Genomic DNA, 20,388 nt, shown 5'->3' on the forward strand with positions numbered 1-20,388 from the left:
CAAAAGGGCCATTACAATAACGGAGCGGTCTAATATCAAAATTAAGAAAATCAGGTATGTCTCCATTAACGATCAAGCAAGATCGAAGAAATTCTAGCATAGGCATCCCAACTAAGATTGCAAACTTAGAATAATAAAAAATATATAAAGCTTGAAAAAACCAAGCCATAACAATACAAATAAAACTCTCACAAAGGAGAGATGAAAAGCTCTCACAAAGGAGAGATGAAAAACTATCACAAAAGGAGAGGTGAAAACTACATAGAGAATCCAAAGAGTCTCTGCAACTTATTCCAAACATAAAGAAATTGCAAAAAAGATGGTGATGAAGATCCGACGCCGAAATGCAAGTGAAGATCCGACGCTGAGCCCAGCCGCCTCTAATGGTTGGATGAAAATTATAACAAAACTAAGACAAATAGGGAAAATCCTTTGTCTCTGAAAATGGGGGAAGAGGTGAAAGGAGGAAGAGATGAAGAGAAGAGGGGAGAGGGGAGAGGGTTTAGGTTAAGTTACAAATTATAGAATACTGTGGTAGCATAGTAATGTAGTATATTTTATACACGTGTTATAATATGAATGAACGACATTGTTTATTTTTCTCTTTTAAGTGAGTAGGATCAATAAATATCCGCTTACATTATAATAAGTGTTATAACACGTATACAAAATGTATCACATAGTATTCTATATAAAAAAACTCACAATATTGATCTAAAACACAATATTTTGTTATTTTTAAAACGGCCACAGAAGAAGTATATTACACATGGCCTCTTCCCTTTTTCTTTTTTCTTTTTTTTTTTGGCCGGGGCATGCGCCACATATATCCCTAAAACCCCACAAAAATCGCTGACTGGAAATATACATAATTACATACATAGCCAGTGACAGACAGACGCATTATCTGAATCTCCAGGGCTGAACAATGGAGGGAAGCTCGCTTCTCAGTCACAGCTGCTGCTCTTCTCCCACTCTAAAACCCCATCTATCTTTCTCATTAAGTTTCACTCTCTCCTCTTCTTCGTCTTCTTCTTTGCTCTTCGGAAAATCCCACCTTCTGGGTTTAATCCAAAGACCATTGTTGGCCACCGAATCGCTATCCTCCCCTCGAACCTCTCTCCGCACTTCGACGTTCACTCTCGACGAAGCTCTGGAAAAGCCCAACAGTGATTCAAGAGAGATGTTGCCCAAGATTGATAAGAGTGGCAGATTTTGCAGCCCCAGAGCCGCCAGAGAGCTCGCTCTGTAAGTCTTATCCTATTTTATTACTTATTCATATTCATCATTTACTGTAAACTGGGACCGTGTTTGTTTCTTGGAGACATGGTGAAGGCGAAGGTGAGGAAAATGCTTACAGAAATAGTAATTATGAGAATTATTGTTTCATTTCCAGCCTTAACCATGATTAACCCAGTTTACTTCAACGTAGGTCGATTGTTTATGCTGCTTGTTTAGAAGGTTCTGACCCAGTACGGTTATTCGAAAAGCGAATGAATGTCCGTCGAGGTACCTCTCCCTGCCTTATGGAATTTTGCTTTGTCCATCTCTCTTGTTGTTGCTTGTAATCTATTCTGGATGAATCCTTCCATCACTCGAATATGCTTATCTTGTGAATTACTTATCACACAATTTATATTTCCAGAACCCGGGTATGAATTCGACAGGGCTTCGTTGCTTGAATATAATCCCATGAGCTTCGGAGGACCCCCGGTCACAGTTGAAACTGTCGAAGAAGCAGATGAGCTTCTGCGGAATGATGAAAAGGAATCTGCAATTGGTAGACATCTGACAATTTAGACTTCACATGCTCTCTAATTACTTTTTTTTATCTCTTTTTTCATTTTTTTCAAATATCACATGGTCCTTTGCTAATACTTCATCTCTGTGCTAGAAACTATTTTGAAATAAGTTGATGGCGACTTGGGAGAAGTTAATTGCAAATGCTTTACTCTCAACCATATAGCTTGTTACAAAAAACTTAGAGACCCTATCAAAAGTATACATTTTGGAGTTTCTTTTCTCATAGTAGCTTGTAAAAAATCTTTATGTGATTTGATGATCAGTTCACTCACATCATTTTCGTACAATGAAATATACCTTTTTCCTTTCATCTGATCAAAACAGCAATTTGCAACTCAGGCTAAAATTTGAACAATAGCTTATATGTTATACAACTGGACTTGGGATGATTTATAATGGGGCAATATGTGATAATGCTAATTTTTTCGTTCAAATAATTTTTCTCTTTCTTTCCTTTTGCATAGAGGGGGTTACTTACCTGAAATCTATATGCATTTTCAAGAACTTGTGATGAATAGTTCCATAACTTACTTCACAAAGTTGTTAGGTCTCATGAGCTCCAACTTCCCTCGACTTGTGCTCCTTACATGCTCTAAGGAACTTCTCCTGTGCTTGTAGCTTTACCAAAATTTACTTGATGGGTTATTTTTTTGCTGCTTAGTTTTCCATTTTATTTGCCACTATTACTTCCAGAGGAATAAAGTCTGTTTACTTTTTTCTTCTCAGAAGCAGAAGTTCTTGCAGCTCCTCCAAAATTGGTATACAGCAAACTGATTTTGCGGTAAACCTTCTAAGTGTTTTGATCTAAATTTCAGTGTGTAACTGTAACTGATATGTAGCAAGTGGTGGAGCATGTCATTTTCAGTTTTCTTTTCCATTATTGCATATACGTGTGTGTTGAGGGTGAAGGGTTAGAGAGCAACTAACTATGTCTTTCTTTTTGTTACAGATTTACTAGGAAACTTCTGGTTGCAGTCATGGATAAATGGGACAGTCATGTGCTTGTCATTGACAAGGTTGCCCCTCCAAATTGGAAGGTCAGATACACATTTGTGCTTGTTGTGGTACATTGGGTATGGTTGTGCATTGACTGTCCAGTTTTTTATTTGCTTTAACCTTGATGGGTCTTTTTTCTTTGTCGCCTGCTTGCTTGTGGTTCACTTCCATAATTAATGTTTACACTTGTTCTTAATCGGCTCAAAGTGTGTATGAAAAACATACTAACTCTGAACTTAAAGGTAAATATCAGCATAGCTGGCTTATTTTCTATATTAACCATCCTGCATTGTCCTTGCATAGCTCTATGAAGCTATTTTGTTTCAATCAAGTGAGTTGTATTCTCCGCTCATGTTGGGGCTGTTTGGCTCAAAGCTTCCATTAGGATTTACTTATCATATATGCTGCTTTAGAAGTTGCTAGCATAACAATACAACATTGGAAAAATTGCAGCTGGTTCATAAATTGCTCATTTCCTAAATGAGGCATCAAATCGAGTTCAATTTTTTTTTCCTGGGACAAATTTAGTTCAGTTTAATTCAAAAAATATAATGTTACAGATTTCATGATATTTACTTCCCATTGTACCACTGCTTACAAATTTTTTACACCATATCTATCCCTAACATTCAGGATGAGCCAGCTGGCAGAATCTTGGAACTTTGCATCCTTCACTTGGCAATGTCAGAAATAACAGTGCTAGAAACACGACACCCGATTGTCATTAACGAGGTACAATCTTCTATACTTTCATAACTTGTAAGTATATTTGTTTTATTCTTTAAAAAAAAGAAAAAAGGAAAGTCTAACTGTGTTATTCCCTTGCCAAATGTGCTTCATTTTAATTAAACATGGCTGATTGTGAAGGCTGTAGATCTTGCTAAACGGTTCTGTGATGGATCTGCACCCCGTGTTATCAATGGTTGTCTTAGAACATTCGTGAAAGGTATTGAAGAAACTGGTGGTTTAACAACGGCCTTGGGGTATAAACAGAAAGTGGTCACATGATGTATGAAGTGATCTTGTTTGGAAGTTTTGTTGTTTTGTAATTGGAAATTCTGATGGTTGTTTGGTAGGCTGAAGAGTATCAATTTGGGAGTAATTCTTTAGTAACTTTGTAGGTTTTGGAAAACAATGGAGGAAATTACGTTTCTGTTTCCATTGAAGTGGAATCTAATCTACAATGAGAAATGGAGGCCATGGAGGCAGCCAACCAGTGTTGTAATAGCTGAAAATTTAAGAATTATTATGTACATGATAAATGTTGATATTCAGATAATGTCGTGAGTAGTTAAGTTAAATTGTTTACTCAAGTAACAGTATCTATGTTTTTAAAGCTTTTGATCTTGTGTTCTTTCCCTTTTCTTTGTTGCTGAATCGATCTTGCACACCTTCAAGTAATGGTTAGGTAGCTATGTTTATCGTTTCAACTTAGTTACAGTATTCCGGAAGAAGAGAACTGAAATTATCATTTAGTCAGTCTTACAGATTGAAAACTTTTATATAAAAGGTTGGCTTTGCAATAAATTAATTATTAACGGAGGAAGGAAATTGATGAAGGTAACCAGTAAATAAGTATTTGAAGCTCACTCACGCTCTTGAAAGAAGTTGATGTATCTTCCAGTCTTCCTGATAGGCGGTAGGCTCACAATTCATATTCCATACATTGCACGAAGAACAATACGAGTGACGAATGAAATTTAAATGGTCTCATCCAGGCTTGAAGACTGAGGCATTCGGAAATTTTGAAAACAGCCGAAATTATAGAAATGTTAATAACATTTGGCACCCTCATTTGAAAAATGGCCTTAGTTTGCAGACTAGTGTTCTCAGGTTCGAACCTATATGATACCTTGATAATGTGTGTGAGAAACCCTCCAAAGAATTGGAGCATTACTCGAATGATGTTGAGAGGACTCGAGTCGAGCGGTTATATTTCTAAATCTTGAAGAATAAGGAAAAAAAATTCGGAGCAATTGGAGGCCCAAAGATTTGCATATATGGGCTAGGATGGGCTTGGGCTTCTCACTTGAGTTCGAGCCAGTGCCCCTGGCGTCTAGGGTTTCAGTTGTAATTGACCCTATAAAAGGAGCACGAAAGCTCTTTCTCTCATACAAATCAACTCGCAAACCGTACATTAGGCTTTTTGCTGCTTCGGTGCCGGATTCGTCTCCTTCACCAAACCTCATCATGCTCTTGTTGTTTCGGTGGTAGTCTTCTTCTTCCCCAAACCCTAGTGATTCTGTCTATCTATCATCTATGTATGGATCTGAGGCCTAAAATTGCAATTGTTTGATCTTTGTGGATCAAGGAATCTATCCTTAGGCTATAGTGAATACCCTACATTCGTATTTTATCATATATTTATATGTATGTATTCAACCTTTAGCTCCGATTTTCCTTTCTTCCATATAGGATATTATCGGTGACAAGGTTGATACATTTATTTTTATGTTTTTCTTCAAATTTAGATTTATTTTCTGGGTGCAGCGAGGGAGGTGTGATGTTGGGTGATGAAAAAAATCGGACGGATTCCCAATGATAACATTATTGTATGATATTAAACCAGCTACTTCTGACTACATCCTTCCCTCCCTCTCGCGTCCTCCAAAATTTTCTTGTTTTAACTTTTAAGAACATGTCATTATTGTTACTTGTTCCGAATATCTTCAAGACTAAATCTTGGAGATTGAATAGTTTTGGGCCGTTGATGTAGATCAATATTTGCTACTCTTGATGGGATCCTCAATCATCCCATTTGATGATTCTTATCCACCAAGATCTCTGAGGCCTACTTCTCTTTTACTTTCAATATTCTCAAACGTCTTTTTTCATAAAATAATCTTTTACAAATTTCTCCAATATTAAGTTTTTGTAAATCTGAAAGATAATGAAGCATTGGTGTATTACTAGTACTATGGACTGTCGGTCGTTGAACTGCATGATATCGGCTTGATTATGAGATGGTTAGCGGTGTTTGTGAATTAAGAGATGGTTATATATTCTTACTAAACCGAAAAATAAAATTATAAAAAATTATAAAGAAACTCTTTAAGATCAGAGTCTCAAATTTTATCCATAGCAACTTACTTTTCAATTAGGATTTTATCACTAATGATTCCTGAAAATTTTCACAAGTCTTGAGCACTCAAATTTTTAAATCAATCAATATAACTACTCGTTTGGTAGTCCAACCTATTTGGTAAGAGATAATAAAATCTATTATTGTAAATAATTGCTATGAGAGAAAGCAATTAAGAAAAGCAGATAATGAGTTGTTTTTATTTTTTTTATTATACGGAAATCAATTTTGAAGAGTTGTTTTAATGAAACTTTCAAAATTCTAAAAATAACCTCGTTTTTTTTTAATAAAATGCTCGTCTCTCTTCTCCTTCCTATCGTTCGTTGTTACGCCCTCTCTTCCACATTTCTCATTCCAGAGCTATCACTCTTCTTCTCTTCCATTCGTTCTTCAATTTTTGTTGTTTGATCGATTAAAGCACTCAATACAAGCCGCAAGATTTAGGTAAGAGACATATTAGGTTTATTTTTCTTGTCAATTTCTTTCTTCCTCGGTTAGGGTTAGAGAAGCTTCTCAATATGTAATGGGTTTATTGTACAAATCAAACTAGTAAACTTTCGTCCCAAAAAAAAAAATACTGATAAACAATGAAATTAATCAATTGCGTTTTTCTTTTTAAGGATTTATGAGCATGCATCAATGATCCCTTACTTTTTTTGTTTCAATGAACCAAATAAGTGATTAAATTTCATTTTGGCTTCTTTTGTTTCGCATCTTGTGATAGGACATGTCATTGCATATGATAGCAATAAACACAACCTGAATCTTGCGAATTTTTTTACCTCAATTTATAAACTCAATTCGTTTTGCTTTACTTTATTTTTTTCCTTTTCCTGCATTTTAGCAATAATAATTAATAAAATAAGCCAACACCTTTGGGGTTGGGTTCATCAAGAACAGTCATGCTGAGCAGGAACGACGACCTTCAACTAGCTAGCTATCAACAGCCACTAGTATTCTCATCTCACCTTCCCTTTTTGACTCCAATAGTTGAGCTTGCTAGATTTTGGTCCAGTTTCAATTTTCAATACAATGCATTCAAATATGGATGATTGGCATGACATCGCATGATTTGTGATCTTGATTAGAAATTCTTTTACCAAGTATAGTATTTCGTTGATCTTGCAAGATTTCTGTCCACATCTTTCAGTTCCAATTTTGTGACGTAAAGATTCCGGTTAAAAGCATACGAGTACTGTAATGCGCCTCTTCATAAGTGTCTGGTAACCATGTATTTGAATTTGAATGATTGGCATGTTAAAGGAGGATTTGTGATCTTTACTAGAAATTCCAAGGCTTATTGTCAATGTCATGATGGATCATACACAAAATTTGTCAACTGTTCGTTGAAAGTAGTACAAAAAATAATGTTTGTGAATTTCTGAAGTACATAACCAATGCAATATGTTGTCTTCTTTCTAATCAATATGTTCATGTGTGCAGATAAAGGTTATAATTGGTCAGGCCCAAACCAAGAGGGCAAACTTTGAATCTCAGACTGTGTTGGTCAGCTAATGGATTTTAATTAATGGTTTTTGAGGAGAACTAGCAAATTAGTTGACTTCTGTTAGTTACCATTAGGTCCAAGCATTAGTATTTTGTAAGGACGGATGAGACATTATATATGTATTGAGTTTATAAAGCCTTATATGTCTAACATTATTGATAAGAGATGAAATTTTATGTACTATTTATTCTTGATAGCAATGATTTAACAATTTAAACATGATACTTAATTTATTTTATTATTAAAATAATTATTAGATGCGATGGTTAAGGAACATATTTAAGTGAAAATGAAAATGAAAATACTTTTCTTTTTACCAACCACTTGAATAGAAAAGTCATTTGAACATAATACATTTTTTAATCATTATACATAACTCACATCACTTTTACACAAAAAATTACCAAACACTAAAAAAATGATTATTACCAAACGCCAAACTGCTTTTTTTCACAGCTGATTTCTCTCAACAAATCTAACAGTGATTATTTTCACAGCACATCAATGTTAAACTGGTCTTAAGTTTAGTTATCTTTTCGCATTTTGTCAAATCTTTCTCAAAACTGGTCACCTAACCAACTTATACTTACAACATATACACTCATGACACAAAGTAAAGCTTTCATATTTTTCTCAATGAGGCTATGTGCGTGCTGTCATTGATGGACCCTAAATGTAAAACCCTAATTGGATAAAATATGACATTATTGAGCAAATACGTGAGTTTTAGGACTAACATAAGTTGGTCATGTGATGGGTTGAAGCCTAGACTCATCACAGGCCTAGGTGCTTAGGCCGGATTGATGAGTTACAATTCATGGGCCTGGATCGGTACAGATTGAGCTTAGGTCATTTTATGGTGAGGATGTCATATATGGAGTATAGATGTAGACTTTCATATTAGCCACATGATCCATTTAAATTTAATGAAATAATCATATTACTAATATAAAAGTTTGTATGTGAAGTTTATATGTGACAACCTCACCATAGAAATTTGCAATGTGAATGAATGTGAATTAGAGTGAGGTGCTTGATTGAAAAGGGGATCTGAAACGTGGCAGCCTACTATAGGGCCTTGATGAAAGTAGCGCGTCAACGAAGCAACGCCAGCTAAGATTCCAATAATGACCCTTTCGGCTGGCGGAATTAAGCGGAGGGGCGAGGGTTATTACGGGGAAGTATATATAGGAAACGAGGGTAAGAAGGCATCCGAACGCAACCTGGCCTCATAAGCTCCCAGATCCTTCCTACCCACACCGACACAAGCTATCTCTCTTCCTCTCTAAAAATCCCCTCCTCCTCATTCTCCCCTCATCCTTTTAAGCTTCAGAATACAAATTTCTTATATAAAAACACACCTCAATTTAAAACCTTCCCGCTCCTCTTAACCCAACACCACCCTTTCTCGCTCGATCGATTTCCCCTGAAATCACCGCAGATCTGTGCTCCCCAAAAGGTCCGATTTCTTTTCAAACTGGAAACTTGTAAACAACACAACCCTCGTTCCTGATTTGATCTTTCATGCTTTATCTCCTCCTCAACTAAATCTGGAAGATCGCAACTATTTAAACCCATTTTATATTACTAATGATAATTAAACAATCATCCCTAAATAAGGTTGATCTGATTTTCTCAAACTTGAAAGATTTACCCTTTCACAAGAATCATAACTCCTCTTTTTTGCGTGTTTTTATTTGTTGTGTGCGCATTTTTGTTCGATCTTCTCCTTTGTCTTCTTGAAACGGAAAAATGGATAGATTATTATTATTATTATTATTATTTATATATGAAAAAAGAAATTATGTTTAGGTTACCCCTTATTTAAAATGACATATGAGATAGGAGATATGAGTACGTAGGATATATCAAATTCGTTGATGTGATTGTGTGTAATTGTGTTATCGTGTATATACAGTGGAAGCGCAAGGTCTCACTCAATACAAAAAATAGAACAAGGGAATGGCAGAACAAGGGTTAGAAGGAAGCCAACCAGTAGATCTCAAGAAGCACCCTTCTGGAATTGTCCCTACTCTCCAGTGAGTCCCAATTCCTTGTTCACAACCTGCTTTCTAATTCATGTTCTGGGTTGTCATGGCTGATTAAGATATGATTCGATTTTCATAACCATTCAAAACTAGTATTTCTTTTATTGCTCTTTCTTGTAGTTACCAATGTTTTTTGATTTATAGAGTTTATCCCTGAAAAGTTGATGACTTTGTACTACCCACGATAAGTGATTGTAATTTTCTCTAATTCTGTGCTTGGAATGAACGTGCTCTCTAGTTTGCATCTATGCTGCGTGTGAATGCATCCCTCGTAACGTTGTCTTTACTACGGTTACACTTTTTCCTTGTTTCTCCAACAAACCAGTCTATTGTGTTTCCTCCTTTTTCTGTCTCTACACTTGTTGTGTGTTCATCTCGCGTAAGATTGTTTGCTGTGATTATGTGCCAATACAAATGTTCATCCATGGAACCGTTGGATTTAAATTACATGAATATGTGTGCTGTATGCCAAATTTTTGGGTCAGGCTCTCTCTGATTATATATTTCGTGTAACTGTGAGTGGTTTTCTCAAATTGCTTCATGCATTTAATAAGTTGAGTGTGTTTTTTGCTTAATTATTTTATGCATTACCCGTAAAACAATAAAGGTGTTGTCTGTGCTCTCAGGAATATTGTCTCCACAGTCAATTTAGACTGCAAATTGGATCTCAAGGCCATTGCACTGCAAGCTCGTAACGCTGAATACAACCCCAAGGCATGTGCCTTTGTTTGACAAGTACAATAAAGTTCGGGTATTTTTGTAGCTCCTTGGTAGAGCATCTTTGCCTGTTAGTATGGAGCTTCACTAGTTGGGATTTTATAAGTTTAGATGCTAGAGTTGCTATAATATCCATATACACTAAAGATAATTTTCTTGTTCTAAATTACCTGTTAGATTGCAAATTAATTGTGGTGTACCCTTGCAGCGTTTTGCAGCTGTGATTATGAGAATAAGAGAACCGAAGACGACTGCATTGATATTTGCATCTGGTAAGATGGTAAGTCTCAATTTAAAACCAAACACCTTGTTCCCTTCCCTTTTCATCGATTCTGCACCATGTGCTTCATTTCACATGATGGATAGATGGGGTTTTTTAAATGTCTTGTTATGGTGTGTCTCACTCTTTCTATCTAATCAGTAATCCATGCTAATGTGAATGCCGGCACTGTGTCGTATAGGTTTGTACGGGAGCTAAGAGTGAACAACAATCAAAATTGGCAGCACGAAAGGTATATTTATTACTTTCCACATTCAGCGTGTGTGTTTTATGTAGGGGCAGTTTGTCCCATGTCCATTTTTCTGGCATCTGTTTGAAATTTTGTCCAGAACATTGCCATATTGGTGTTTCTGTTTAAGCTATACAGCTCTAACACATGAAAATAGCCCTCAAATATATTTGAAATATGCTGGCATCATGACCATGTTAGTAGCGATGTCATGGAAACATAATATTTATACAATCTTACATGAACCTCTTTGTTCTTCAGTATGCTCGAATCATCCAGAAACTCGGTTTTCCAGCTCAGTTCAAGGTACTCTCTCTCACTCTCTCCCTCTCCTACACTCACTCACACACATGCATGCTCTCTGCTACATGCTGTCACTTTATTTACTTAAATCCAGTTTCAATTTTGTGGTGCAAACAGGATTTCAAAATCCAAAACATAGTTGGTTCTTGTGACGTGAAATTTCCCATTAGACTTGAAGGCCTGGCGTATTCCCATGGTGCCTTCTCAAGTGTGAGTTTTCTGGATGCACCTCTGTGTCTGTTTTTGTAATCATGTAAAAACTGAATGCCTTTGGACAAAGTTTTTCCTTGTTTATCGTCCAAGGTTGCAGGGAGTGTTTTGTGCTGGCAACAGGCTCAAAACTCCATTTACGGAAACATCATCTTTAGAGTTTACTTCTGTCTATGCATTTCTCTCATTGTATAGAGACATGCATCTTAAATATTCATATTTTGTCTGGGAAAAGTGTATGTGCTGTTTATCAAGAATTCCACAAAATCAGTTATACTGATTGTTTTCAATTGTTGTGGGGTCAGTATGAACCAGAACTGTTCCCCGGCTTGATTTATCGGATGAAACAACCGAAGATTGTGCTTCTGATTTTTGTGTCTGGAAAAATAGTTCTTACAGGGGCGAAGGTGATAATTAGCGACGATTCTTTTGAATTTTCATTTTTTCGGTGTTATATGATATTATCTTGGAACATTATCTGAAGAGCATTACCATTTCAATGCTTCAGGTAAGAGGTGAGACATACGAAGCCTTTGAGAACATTTACCCAGTTCTTACAGAGTTCAGGAAAAATCAGCAATGGTATGGCACTTAACTGTTTAATTATGTTAAGATATTTCATTGCCTTGTGTTAAGTTATTTTTTTCCAATTAAAGTTCTGGTATAAACACCAATCATGTTTTATAGGCATCATTTTATACGGTTAGCGATTCATGTCGAACTTTTCTGGCCTGATTATTACAACTCATGACAATTTATCTTAAAAATGACTTTTCAGATTATTTGTGGGAAGCACACAGCAGTTGTATCCGTGGGGCGGAATACTTGGCACTAGGACAGTTGGGCCTGGATTGAATTGTAAATAAGGGGATTGTGCATGGCTTGACTGGTGGATGATTATATTTAAGACTTATTTTTGGGTTACATAAGAGACACGTGTAATTCTGTTTTCTTTGTTTTGTTTACTAATATCAGAGTAACACATGGCCCTGAACAAAATACAAAGTAAAAATGTACGTTTTAACACAATTGGAAGCAATGAAACAATGTCTATATCGTTTTTGTTTGAAAAAACTTTATTGTTCACAAGGGATTGGATTAGCTTGATTAGAACCAATGACTATATCGACAATTTCAAGACCATCAATAAGTGTGAGGATTGAAAGTTATGAATTTAGATTGGTATACAGGCAGGCCAATAGAGATTAATACAATCTTTGGTGAAAAACAACCATCAGCTTCCTCTGCGAGGATGATGCTGTTTGTTTTCGGAGGCTCCAATATCCGGCTGCTTTTTGTTGCCATCAACGTTGTCAGAGTCACAGCATCTCTATTAGCAGAGCCAAGCCTGAGAGGAACTTTTTTTATTTTCTATATAATTTTCACATTAATAATGTGTTCACTACTGATTGATCATGAGGACTGGTAATTAAAGGGTTTGGGAAAGCAAAGTAAGTTATTGAGGAATCATTATAGCTTTTTAACGATGAAAAATATATTATTGCTGGTTTCTTTTAAATATCGAAATAGATAGAGTGAAGGAGTGAAGACATCGTGCTACATTATTTCCATACTCCCATCATACGGGTGCAAGGTGATAATGGAGGGAGATGGCACCTACACTAGGAAAGCAAACTAGAGACAGAAGAAAGAAGAAGACTTGCTTTTACACTAGTAATTTACAGTTGATTTGATTGCATCCAATATCTGCATTAAACGAAGAAAACAAAAACCGGTATAAGCAGAGGTGGCCGGTATCAAAAGAAAACATCATGGTAGCAAAGATTGTAGATAACTAACCTTGTTCTTGTTGGGCATATAGAAGGGCTCAAATACAAGAGGAAATGGGGTATCCAGACCGCACACTCTCGCAACAGGTGCTTCCAACTACATGAAAGTTCAAAGATCAAGTTATCCTCCAAGAGCTTAAGAGCAAACCACTGAAATATCTAAATAGAAAAAAGTAGTGGCGAAGACTGGTGCTTGCCCTTAGGAAGCAACGTTCGACAATTGAGGCAGATATTTCAGCACCGAATCCTCCAGTAACCGGAGCTTCATGACTAATCTGCAAAAAGGACATTGGATTCGTCCCTAAGAGTGCACCAACCGATTTTCAGGAAGTGTGTTCTGTATACATATATCATACTTACAAGAAGCCTTCCAGTCTTTCTGACAGAGGCCTCCACTGTGTCCTTATCCCAAGGTAAAAGAGTTCGCAGGTCAATCAGTTCACAAGAAATTCCGTCCTGTAAATTCTCACTAGTCAAATGGCATTTACACTGTCGTCTACTCTTTTACCATTTTATGAACCATTCCCACATAAAATGGACCATACCAAATCAAATATGGTGATTTTACAGAGCAGAAGTGGAATACTATTTTCCAGCAGTGAGGAAAACTTACTTTTTCAGCATCCTTACAGGCCTGTTCCATTATAGATAACTGAGCTCCCCAACCAACAAGTGTTATATCATTGCCCTCTCGAATTATCTGAGTACCACAGTTCCAATTTTCAAGTATGAATTCCTTTGATTATATTAAAACCATGACTGCAATCATCATTCTTTTATTAAACATTCGAAACTTGGACTACAATGAAGCTAGCGTACCTCTGCCTCTGATAAAGGCAACATGTAATCATGCTCAGGAACCTCTTCTACTGATAATCTGTATAGCCACTGAAAACCAGGGTTTTTGTACAATCTCAAATCAAATTTTTTTTGTCAAATACAATTTTTGCTAATGGATACAATTTTCGCTAATGGATAAATTAATTTATTCAAAAACTAAAATAAAACTACCTTTGGTTCAAAAAACACAACAGGGTTTGGATCGCGTATGCAGGAAAGCAATAAGCCTTTTGCTTGCCGTGGGCTTCGAGGGATGACCACCTATATAAAAAGTTAGTACTCTTTAGATTATCTAACTGGCCTTTCCCGGGCAGCTAGAAAAAAAGTGAGAACGATAATCCTATTTCCTCTAGAAAACCTCACAGCACTGTATTGTGAAACTAAACACGGAAAATCACTTCCAAAAATGGAGGTATGCAGCTACTATCTCAAGTCACAAGCCGCTAAGCAGAACAAACTTTCAAGAGCGTGATAGAACTTTCCAACTTGATGAATGATATCACATTTCTGACTTGATAGAGACCAAGTTTTTGTTCCAGTTGTCTCCTTGTAATATGACTATTTAAACCAATATTGGAGGAAATGCCGGACGCGAATGATTCATGTAGTAGGATATCTGAAAGATGGGTTTCAATTTTTTGCTTTCAAGTTTGCAACGGAAAGTTTAACCCTCAGGCCCCAAAACATTTGAAAGGAAGAAGACATACTTTGATACCAGGGGCGTGACAGAAGAAAGCTTCCGGAGATTGTGAATGATAATGTCCACCATGGCCCACAGCTCCATAGGGGGATCGTATTGTTAAACCTAGGGAGTAACTAAAAACATCAGCTGCACTCTACTGGAAAGAAACCTCATCTTGCACAATAATATGTTGGGTTGGGGGGGAAGAAGAAAAGTATGCTTCCCACATAATTGAAAAAAGAAGTGAAGTTTCACCTCCACAATTAAATTGATTTCCACTTCGGTATCTGAACTTTGCAGCTTCATTGACAATCTACAAAGTTAAGAGTTACCCAATTAATTATCATTCGTGAAGCTATGACAGAATTCAGCACTGGAAGGGATGCATGCCTGATCAAAAGCAGGAAAAATATAATCTGCGAACTGGATTTCTGCTACAGCTCGATTACCCTATCATGTAAGATGAAACCAAATGTAGTGAGGCTCGTGGCTATTAGATAAAAAGAAAAATTGAATTGAGGTATGATTTTAAAGCTCGTGCATAAGACTTAAATCCTCAAACTTACCATAGCTGCTAGACCAATGCCAAATCCTACAATGCCCTGAGCATAAAGACAAGTAACAATGGGGGTTATCAAATGTGCCTTTTTAGCTTATTTCATTACGAATGGTAAGGATTTCTAAGTTTCTCTTAGGACTTAGAGGTGTATGTTTATTCCAATGAAAGCAGTAGCCAGGCTGTGACAGAAAGATACCTGTTCACAGAGAGGGGTATTAAAAACCCTTTGTTTACCAAATCGATCAGCTAAGCCTGTTGTGCAACGAAAGACCCCACCAAAGCTCACATCTTCTCCAAATACATAAGCACTGTGTGAAAATGAAAAGAATTATTTGGGTAATCCATAGGAACATAAGCATACCAAGGTAACTGGTAAATCACTTTAGTAAAAGCACATCGTCATTAGATCTTACTACAAATCAAGATATACATATTGCAGGGTACAACATCAGCTTCAGATACAATAACACTAGCGCGTCAAAATCTAGCATGCACGTAAGTGATTACAGACTAACTCACTATCATGAGTTACTTTTAAATGGCATGAGCAAAACACTAGAACTTGTTCTGAGTTTGAATTAAATATTTGGTACTGAAAAAGAGAAAACCTGTATTCAAGCCAATTTAAGAACCGTTACAATGAACTGAGTTGAATAGTTTGTTCTGTAGCAACAAAAGACCAACATAAACAATTACTCATTATCTCAGTTAATTTCTTAGTCACAAGTTCACAAAGCTCATTCTGCAGGACGTTTGTGTAAGGGGGTTTGTGAAATTGTGAGGCACTCAGTCAAATTAAAGCATAAAGGTAAGCTAAATGCATTTTTTATTTTTTCTCTATTTTACAGTGCAAAGATTTAGAACAATGCAAGACACGTGAGCAAAGTTCACTGACAGTTTTACAACTCTTGTTATAGTATCTGCCTTGCCTACAGAAATATATATGTATGTGTGTGTGTATTTCCCTTGTGAATTTTATAATTGTTACAGGTGATAGAGAGACGAAATCATCATCTGAGAAGAAGGAAGAAGAAAAGCAAAAAGAATAGCCTTGACTGACTAAATGGAACAAATAGTTGAATGCAAAACAAACCCGATTCGGTAAACAAATAGAACACTGCATATATTCGCTCTAAACTATGAAGTAGAACGGAAAAATCAAAACTTTTGAAGAAAATATGAAGCGAGTGTTCCCAGAAAGTGAAAAACAATAAATAAAGAAATAGAAAGATGAATGGAAGAAAGGCATATGATTATGATATGCGGTACCGTGGATCAGTTTCCAAGGCGATGTGGAGCGCTTGGTTGATGGCAGAGTAGAGGTTCAATGATTTCCCACTCGCAATTTGCTGGACCATCATTTCATCACAGGAGGAGGAGGAGGAGGTTGAAAATGGCCTCCTACCATTACCACCAACCCATTTGACCAATCTTCCAAACCTCCTCAGGCCCATTTCGTTTCGAGTTTTAAACAATCACTCCAAAAAAAAAAAATTAATAATAACAGAGATCTCTCTCTATCTCTCTCTCTCTCTCTCAGAGATGAGAAGTGAGCAGGTACTTTCACTTGATGTCATGCCAATCCCTACTAGTTTCCTCTAAAGAAAGAGAAAAAGTGCTGATCTTATCTCTTGATTTGTCATTTCATTATCATCATGTCATTGTTCATATTTGGTATCCTTCCTTATTATTATAATTAACCTATCTGCAAGCGTTTCTATGTATGTGGGAGGCTTTTTAAAAAAAATGGATTTTTCGCAGCAATGGTCCTTCAACTATATCCGTAGTTGCATTTGGGTTACTGAACTCAATTATTAATTGCAGAGATCACTCAACTATGTGTTTCGTTGCATCAGTAGTCCTTCCGTCAAGTCTGGCTAACGTGGTGTCAATTTCATGGGCAAATTTGTCTTTCCAAGTCTACAATGTCCAACCTCCCAATATTTTCACATCAAACCAAAACTCCATGGCCTACCAATGCCTTCTGGGCTCTTACTCATCTTCTTCTCTATACCCAAACCCAAAAACCCAAAACCCAAAACCCACCAAAACCTCTCGCTCCATCCTCCATTTCCTCCCACCTCTCAACCACAGATGATAATGATGAAAACGATAAAACCCAGAAACCCAATTTCAATTTCCTCAAGCTTTCTATAACTCTCACTGTAATCTCCACCCCTCCTCCAAATCCCAACCGGCATAGCCGCCGTCAAAGAGAAAAAGCGAGTGCCCAAGAAGTCCACGCTCAAAAAATCTGAAGCTTTATCTCATCAAGAGCTCGAGTCTTGGTCCCAAGGCCTCCCCGTCGTCTTCAATCGAATTCCGTACACCCAGCTCTTGATATTGAACCAGGAAGGTAAGCTCAAACATGTTATCAAGCCTCCTGGTGTTGAATTGCAAAAGAGGGTAGAGCCCGTGGTGATGCTGCTCTTGTTGGGCTTGGGAGGGCTAACTGAAAAGTTAAATTTGCCCCTCACGAATCTATGAGATTCTCACAGATGCTTGCCACGTCATCATTTTAAACGGAAAAAATTAACGGACTTGACGGAAGGACTACTAGTGCAACGAAATACACAGTTGAGTGACCTCTGCAACTAATAATTGAGTTTAGTGACCCAAATGCAACTACGGGTATAATTGAGGGACCATTGCTGCGAATAACCCTAAAAAAATTTAAATTTATTTTAGAATTAAAAAAGAGTAGCCCCTTGGCACATGCTCAAGCATATGCCAATTGATTTTTTTTATTTTTTATTATTTATTATTTATAATAAGAATTAAGAAAATATAACATGGATAGTTATGTTCCATAAAAGTATGACCTATTATCTAATTTGTTTTTAATTTTAATTTTTTTAATACGAAAAATGTGAATTTACCATATCATTAAGAATTGAATTTCATCTTTCTCTGCTTTTTGAATGTGAATTCAATTCTTAATGTTTGAATTAACTAAGGGCATTTTCTAGTGTTTTGAATGTTTCACCATTCTCTGCCTTTTGCTTTATATATAAGATAATGGATAGTTGTGTTCCATAAAAATAAGATCAATTATTTGAATTTAATTTTTGTTTTTATTTTTTAAATATGAAAAAGTGTAAATTTACCATGTTATCCTCATTTAATTAATAATTTCAATTCTTAATGTTTGAATTAACCAAGGGCATTTTCTGGTATTTTGAATATTTCACCATTCTTTGCTTTTTGCTTTATATGGTAACATTCAAAATACCAAAAAATGACCTCGGTTAATTCAAACATTAAGAATTGAAATTATTAATTAAATGATGATAATATGGTAAATTCACTTTTTTCATATTAAAAAAAGTAAAATTTAAAATAAAATCAGATAATAGGTCCTACTTTTATGGAACATAACTACCCATGCTATCTTTTCTTAATTCTAAAAATAAAAAATAAAACCAGCGCATGTGCCAAGGGGCTAGTATATAGATAATAATACAATAATGTTACCTGCGTTACTACTACTAGTACTACACATGTTGAGTCACGTTCCGATTCTTATTTGGCCGTTGGATTGTATTCATTAAATCTGTTAGTAGTGTTTTAGATGCAATTCAACGATCGATATTAAACATATGTAACTAATCATTAACTTAAATACTTATGGCCAATTTGACATTGATGTGCTGTGAAAAATAATCACTGTCAGATTTGCTGTGAGAGAAAGCAGTTTGGCGTTTTGTAAACTTTTTGTTAAAAGTGTTGTTGATACTGATTCCCGCATAATCAGAAAATGATTCCAACATAATCATTAAACCCAACGCCTCTTCGAAACTGATTCCTGCATAATTAGAAAATGAAAGCATCTTATTAGCTGCTTTCCCTTATAACTTTCTCTCAGAGCAATTTTTAATAATAACTAATTTTCTCATAATTTACCAAACGTTGTTTGATGTTGAGTAGGTGGCTTCATTCTTATATATTTTCAACATTGTTTGCTAGGATGGTTCTCAAAGAAGAATCTGAAAAATGATGTATAAATGGTTAGCTCAACTGACTACTCAAGGACGCCTTTATATATATATATATATATATATATATATATATATATATAAGATTGAATGGAGTTCACATTGCGTTTCTGAAAAATTATTTTCTAAACTTTGGAAATGAAAGGAAATATCACTAAACTTGTTGCGTTTAAGGTACCTGGTGAAGTTAAAAATAGACCTTATGTATACATAGCTTCACACAGAAAAATTATTTGATTTTATTTACATGTGTGTATAGAATATTAGAAAATAGAACCTTTTATAACCATAATAAAAAAAGTTTAGGCTTTAGACAAAATAAATTTTATTTTGGGTATATCTCCATATATAAGAAATGACTGAAGACCAAAAAAAAAAGAAGACATTAAAGTACTAAAAAGAAGAACCCCATTGATGGATTCGAACCAGGGATATATACTTGAATTAAAAACCAAACTTAACCACTGCTGCTACCATCATTTAGAATCTAATTTGCTATGTTTATTTATCTAACCACTTAAATATGACATCATATAAAATAAAATAAAAAATTTGGGGCCCTTTCTTGAGATTGGGCCCAGGGCTGTCACCCTTCTTGCCCTGGCTCAAGACTGGCACTGTATATATATATATATATATATATATATATATATATATATATATATATATAAGATTATTTTCATTATATCAACTAGCCCTTAATTTAGTGATATTTAAATTCTAAATTTGGAAGAGGTTCCAAATTCCAATTCCTCTTCATGTTGATAAGAAAATAAAGAGATTAAGTTTAGAGTATTCAATAATTAATTTAGCTAAAGGTGGGCATAATTTCGGGTCAACCTGACTGATTGCCCAACCCAATCACAAGAAAGTTGGGTTGGTTTGGATTGGCCTTATAACTAGCATGTCGTGAGCTCAAGAAATCATAAATCGTTATGTATAGGTTGGATTACAAATTAGAACTAAAACCAACCCAACCCAACCTATGTCCACCCTTTTATTTAACTACACAACCCCATCTTAACCTCATCCTAAAATGAGGGTTCAAAACCTTATACCTTTTCACACGAAGTCCTAGTTTGAATCACACCTCTTCTAATTATACCTTGATTAAAAATGAAGATTGGTCCAAATCCAATGAAAAAAAATAATGACATGTTTACTTATTTGGAATGAGATAATTCATGAACTGCAAAAATTAGAAACATGGGATAGACGGAATATGTATGAAATTACTTCCCATAATTAATCTAATTCATGATTTTTGAGTTATTGAAATACATATTTTGACATGGAAGTCACACAATTTTTTATTTCTCATATATTAGTAAATGTCAGCAAATCAAG

General features: G+C 35.6%; 3 protein-coding genes, 1 long non-coding RNA gene and 2 other non-coding genes across 8 annotated transcripts; 5 read left to right on the forward strand and 1 right to left on the reverse strand.

The window, feature by feature from the left end:
• Positions 1 to 850: 850 nt before the first annotated feature.
• On the forward strand, positions 851 to 4,135 carry LOC117631406. Its single transcript, XM_034364541.1, has 7 exons — positions 851 to 1,248; positions 1,433 to 1,509; positions 1,646 to 1,780; positions 2,530 to 2,584; positions 2,753 to 2,840; positions 3,433 to 3,531; positions 3,667 to 4,135. The coding sequence occupies exons 1-7, from the start codon at positions 929 to 931 to the stop codon at positions 3,805 to 3,807; spliced, it is 915 nt and encodes a 304-aa protein (XP_034220432.1). The 5' UTR covers positions 851 to 928; the 3' UTR covers positions 3,808 to 4,135.
• A 1,168-nt stretch (positions 4,136 to 5,303) lies between these two features.
• Positions 5,304 to 5,383, forward strand: LOC117633289. Its single transcript, XR_004586602.1, has one exon. It is a non-coding gene; the product is annotated as a small nucleolar RNA R12 (small nucleolar RNA).
• Positions 5,384 to 5,501: 118 nt separating this feature from the next.
• On the forward strand, positions 5,502 to 5,591 carry LOC117633333. The gene has a single exon (XR_004586640.1). It is a non-coding gene; the product is annotated as a small nucleolar RNA SNORD24 (small nucleolar RNA).
• Positions 5,592 to 6,175: 584 nt separating this feature from the next.
• Positions 6,176 to 7,559, forward strand: LOC117632794. Its single transcript, XR_004586521.1, has 2 exons — positions 6,176 to 6,325; positions 7,325 to 7,559. It is a non-coding gene; the product is annotated as an uncharacterized LOC117632794 (long non-coding RNA).
• Positions 7,560 to 8,597: 1,038 nt separating this feature from the next.
• Positions 8,598 to 12,249, forward strand: LOC117630027 (TATA-box-binding protein). 3 transcript variants are annotated; one of them, XM_034362728.1, is made up of 10 exons: positions 8,600 to 8,847; positions 9,307 to 9,427; positions 10,063 to 10,150; positions 10,362 to 10,433; positions 10,615 to 10,665; positions 10,924 to 10,968; positions 11,083 to 11,175; positions 11,481 to 11,582; positions 11,684 to 11,757; positions 11,954 to 12,249. In XM_034362728.1, coding segments are annotated over exons 2-10 (603 nt in total). In that variant the 5' UTR covers positions 8,600 to 8,847; positions 9,307 to 9,350; the 3' UTR covers positions 11,955 to 12,249. The 3 variants fall into 3 exon arrangements, with proteins under 3 accessions (XP_034218621.1, XP_034218620.1, XP_034218619.1); XM_034362730.1 differs by lacking the exon at positions 11,481 to 11,582 and having other exon boundaries at positions 8,598 to 8,847; XM_034362729.1 differs by lacking the exon at positions 11,083 to 11,175 and having other exon boundaries at positions 8,599 to 8,847.
• A 378-nt stretch (positions 12,250 to 12,627) lies between these two features.
• Positions 12,628 to 16,691, reverse strand: LOC117630026 (2-oxoisovalerate dehydrogenase subunit beta 1, mitochondrial). The gene is made up of 13 exons (XM_034362726.1): positions 16,316 to 16,691; positions 15,243 to 15,354; positions 15,054 to 15,089; positions 14,878 to 14,937; positions 14,743 to 14,800; positions 14,513 to 14,610; positions 13,977 to 14,066; positions 13,785 to 13,853; positions 13,579 to 13,665; positions 13,326 to 13,421; positions 13,163 to 13,240; positions 12,976 to 13,062; positions 12,628 to 12,882 (listed from the first exon to the last, which is right to left on the reverse strand). Exons 1-13 carry the CDS (start codon positions 16,498 to 16,500, stop codon positions 12,847 to 12,849), a joined length of 1,092 nt encoding a protein of 363 aa, XP_034218617.1. The 5' UTR covers positions 16,501 to 16,691; the 3' UTR covers positions 12,628 to 12,846.
• Between the last annotated feature and the right edge of the window lie 3,697 nt (positions 16,692 to 20,388).

The sequence above is a fragment of the Prunus dulcis genome, chromosome 6 (genome assembly GCF_902201215.1).
Source record: "Prunus dulcis chromosome 6, ALMONDv2, whole genome shotgun sequence".
Taxonomy (NCBI): Eukaryota; Viridiplantae; Streptophyta; class Magnoliopsida; order Rosales; family Rosaceae; genus Prunus; species Prunus dulcis.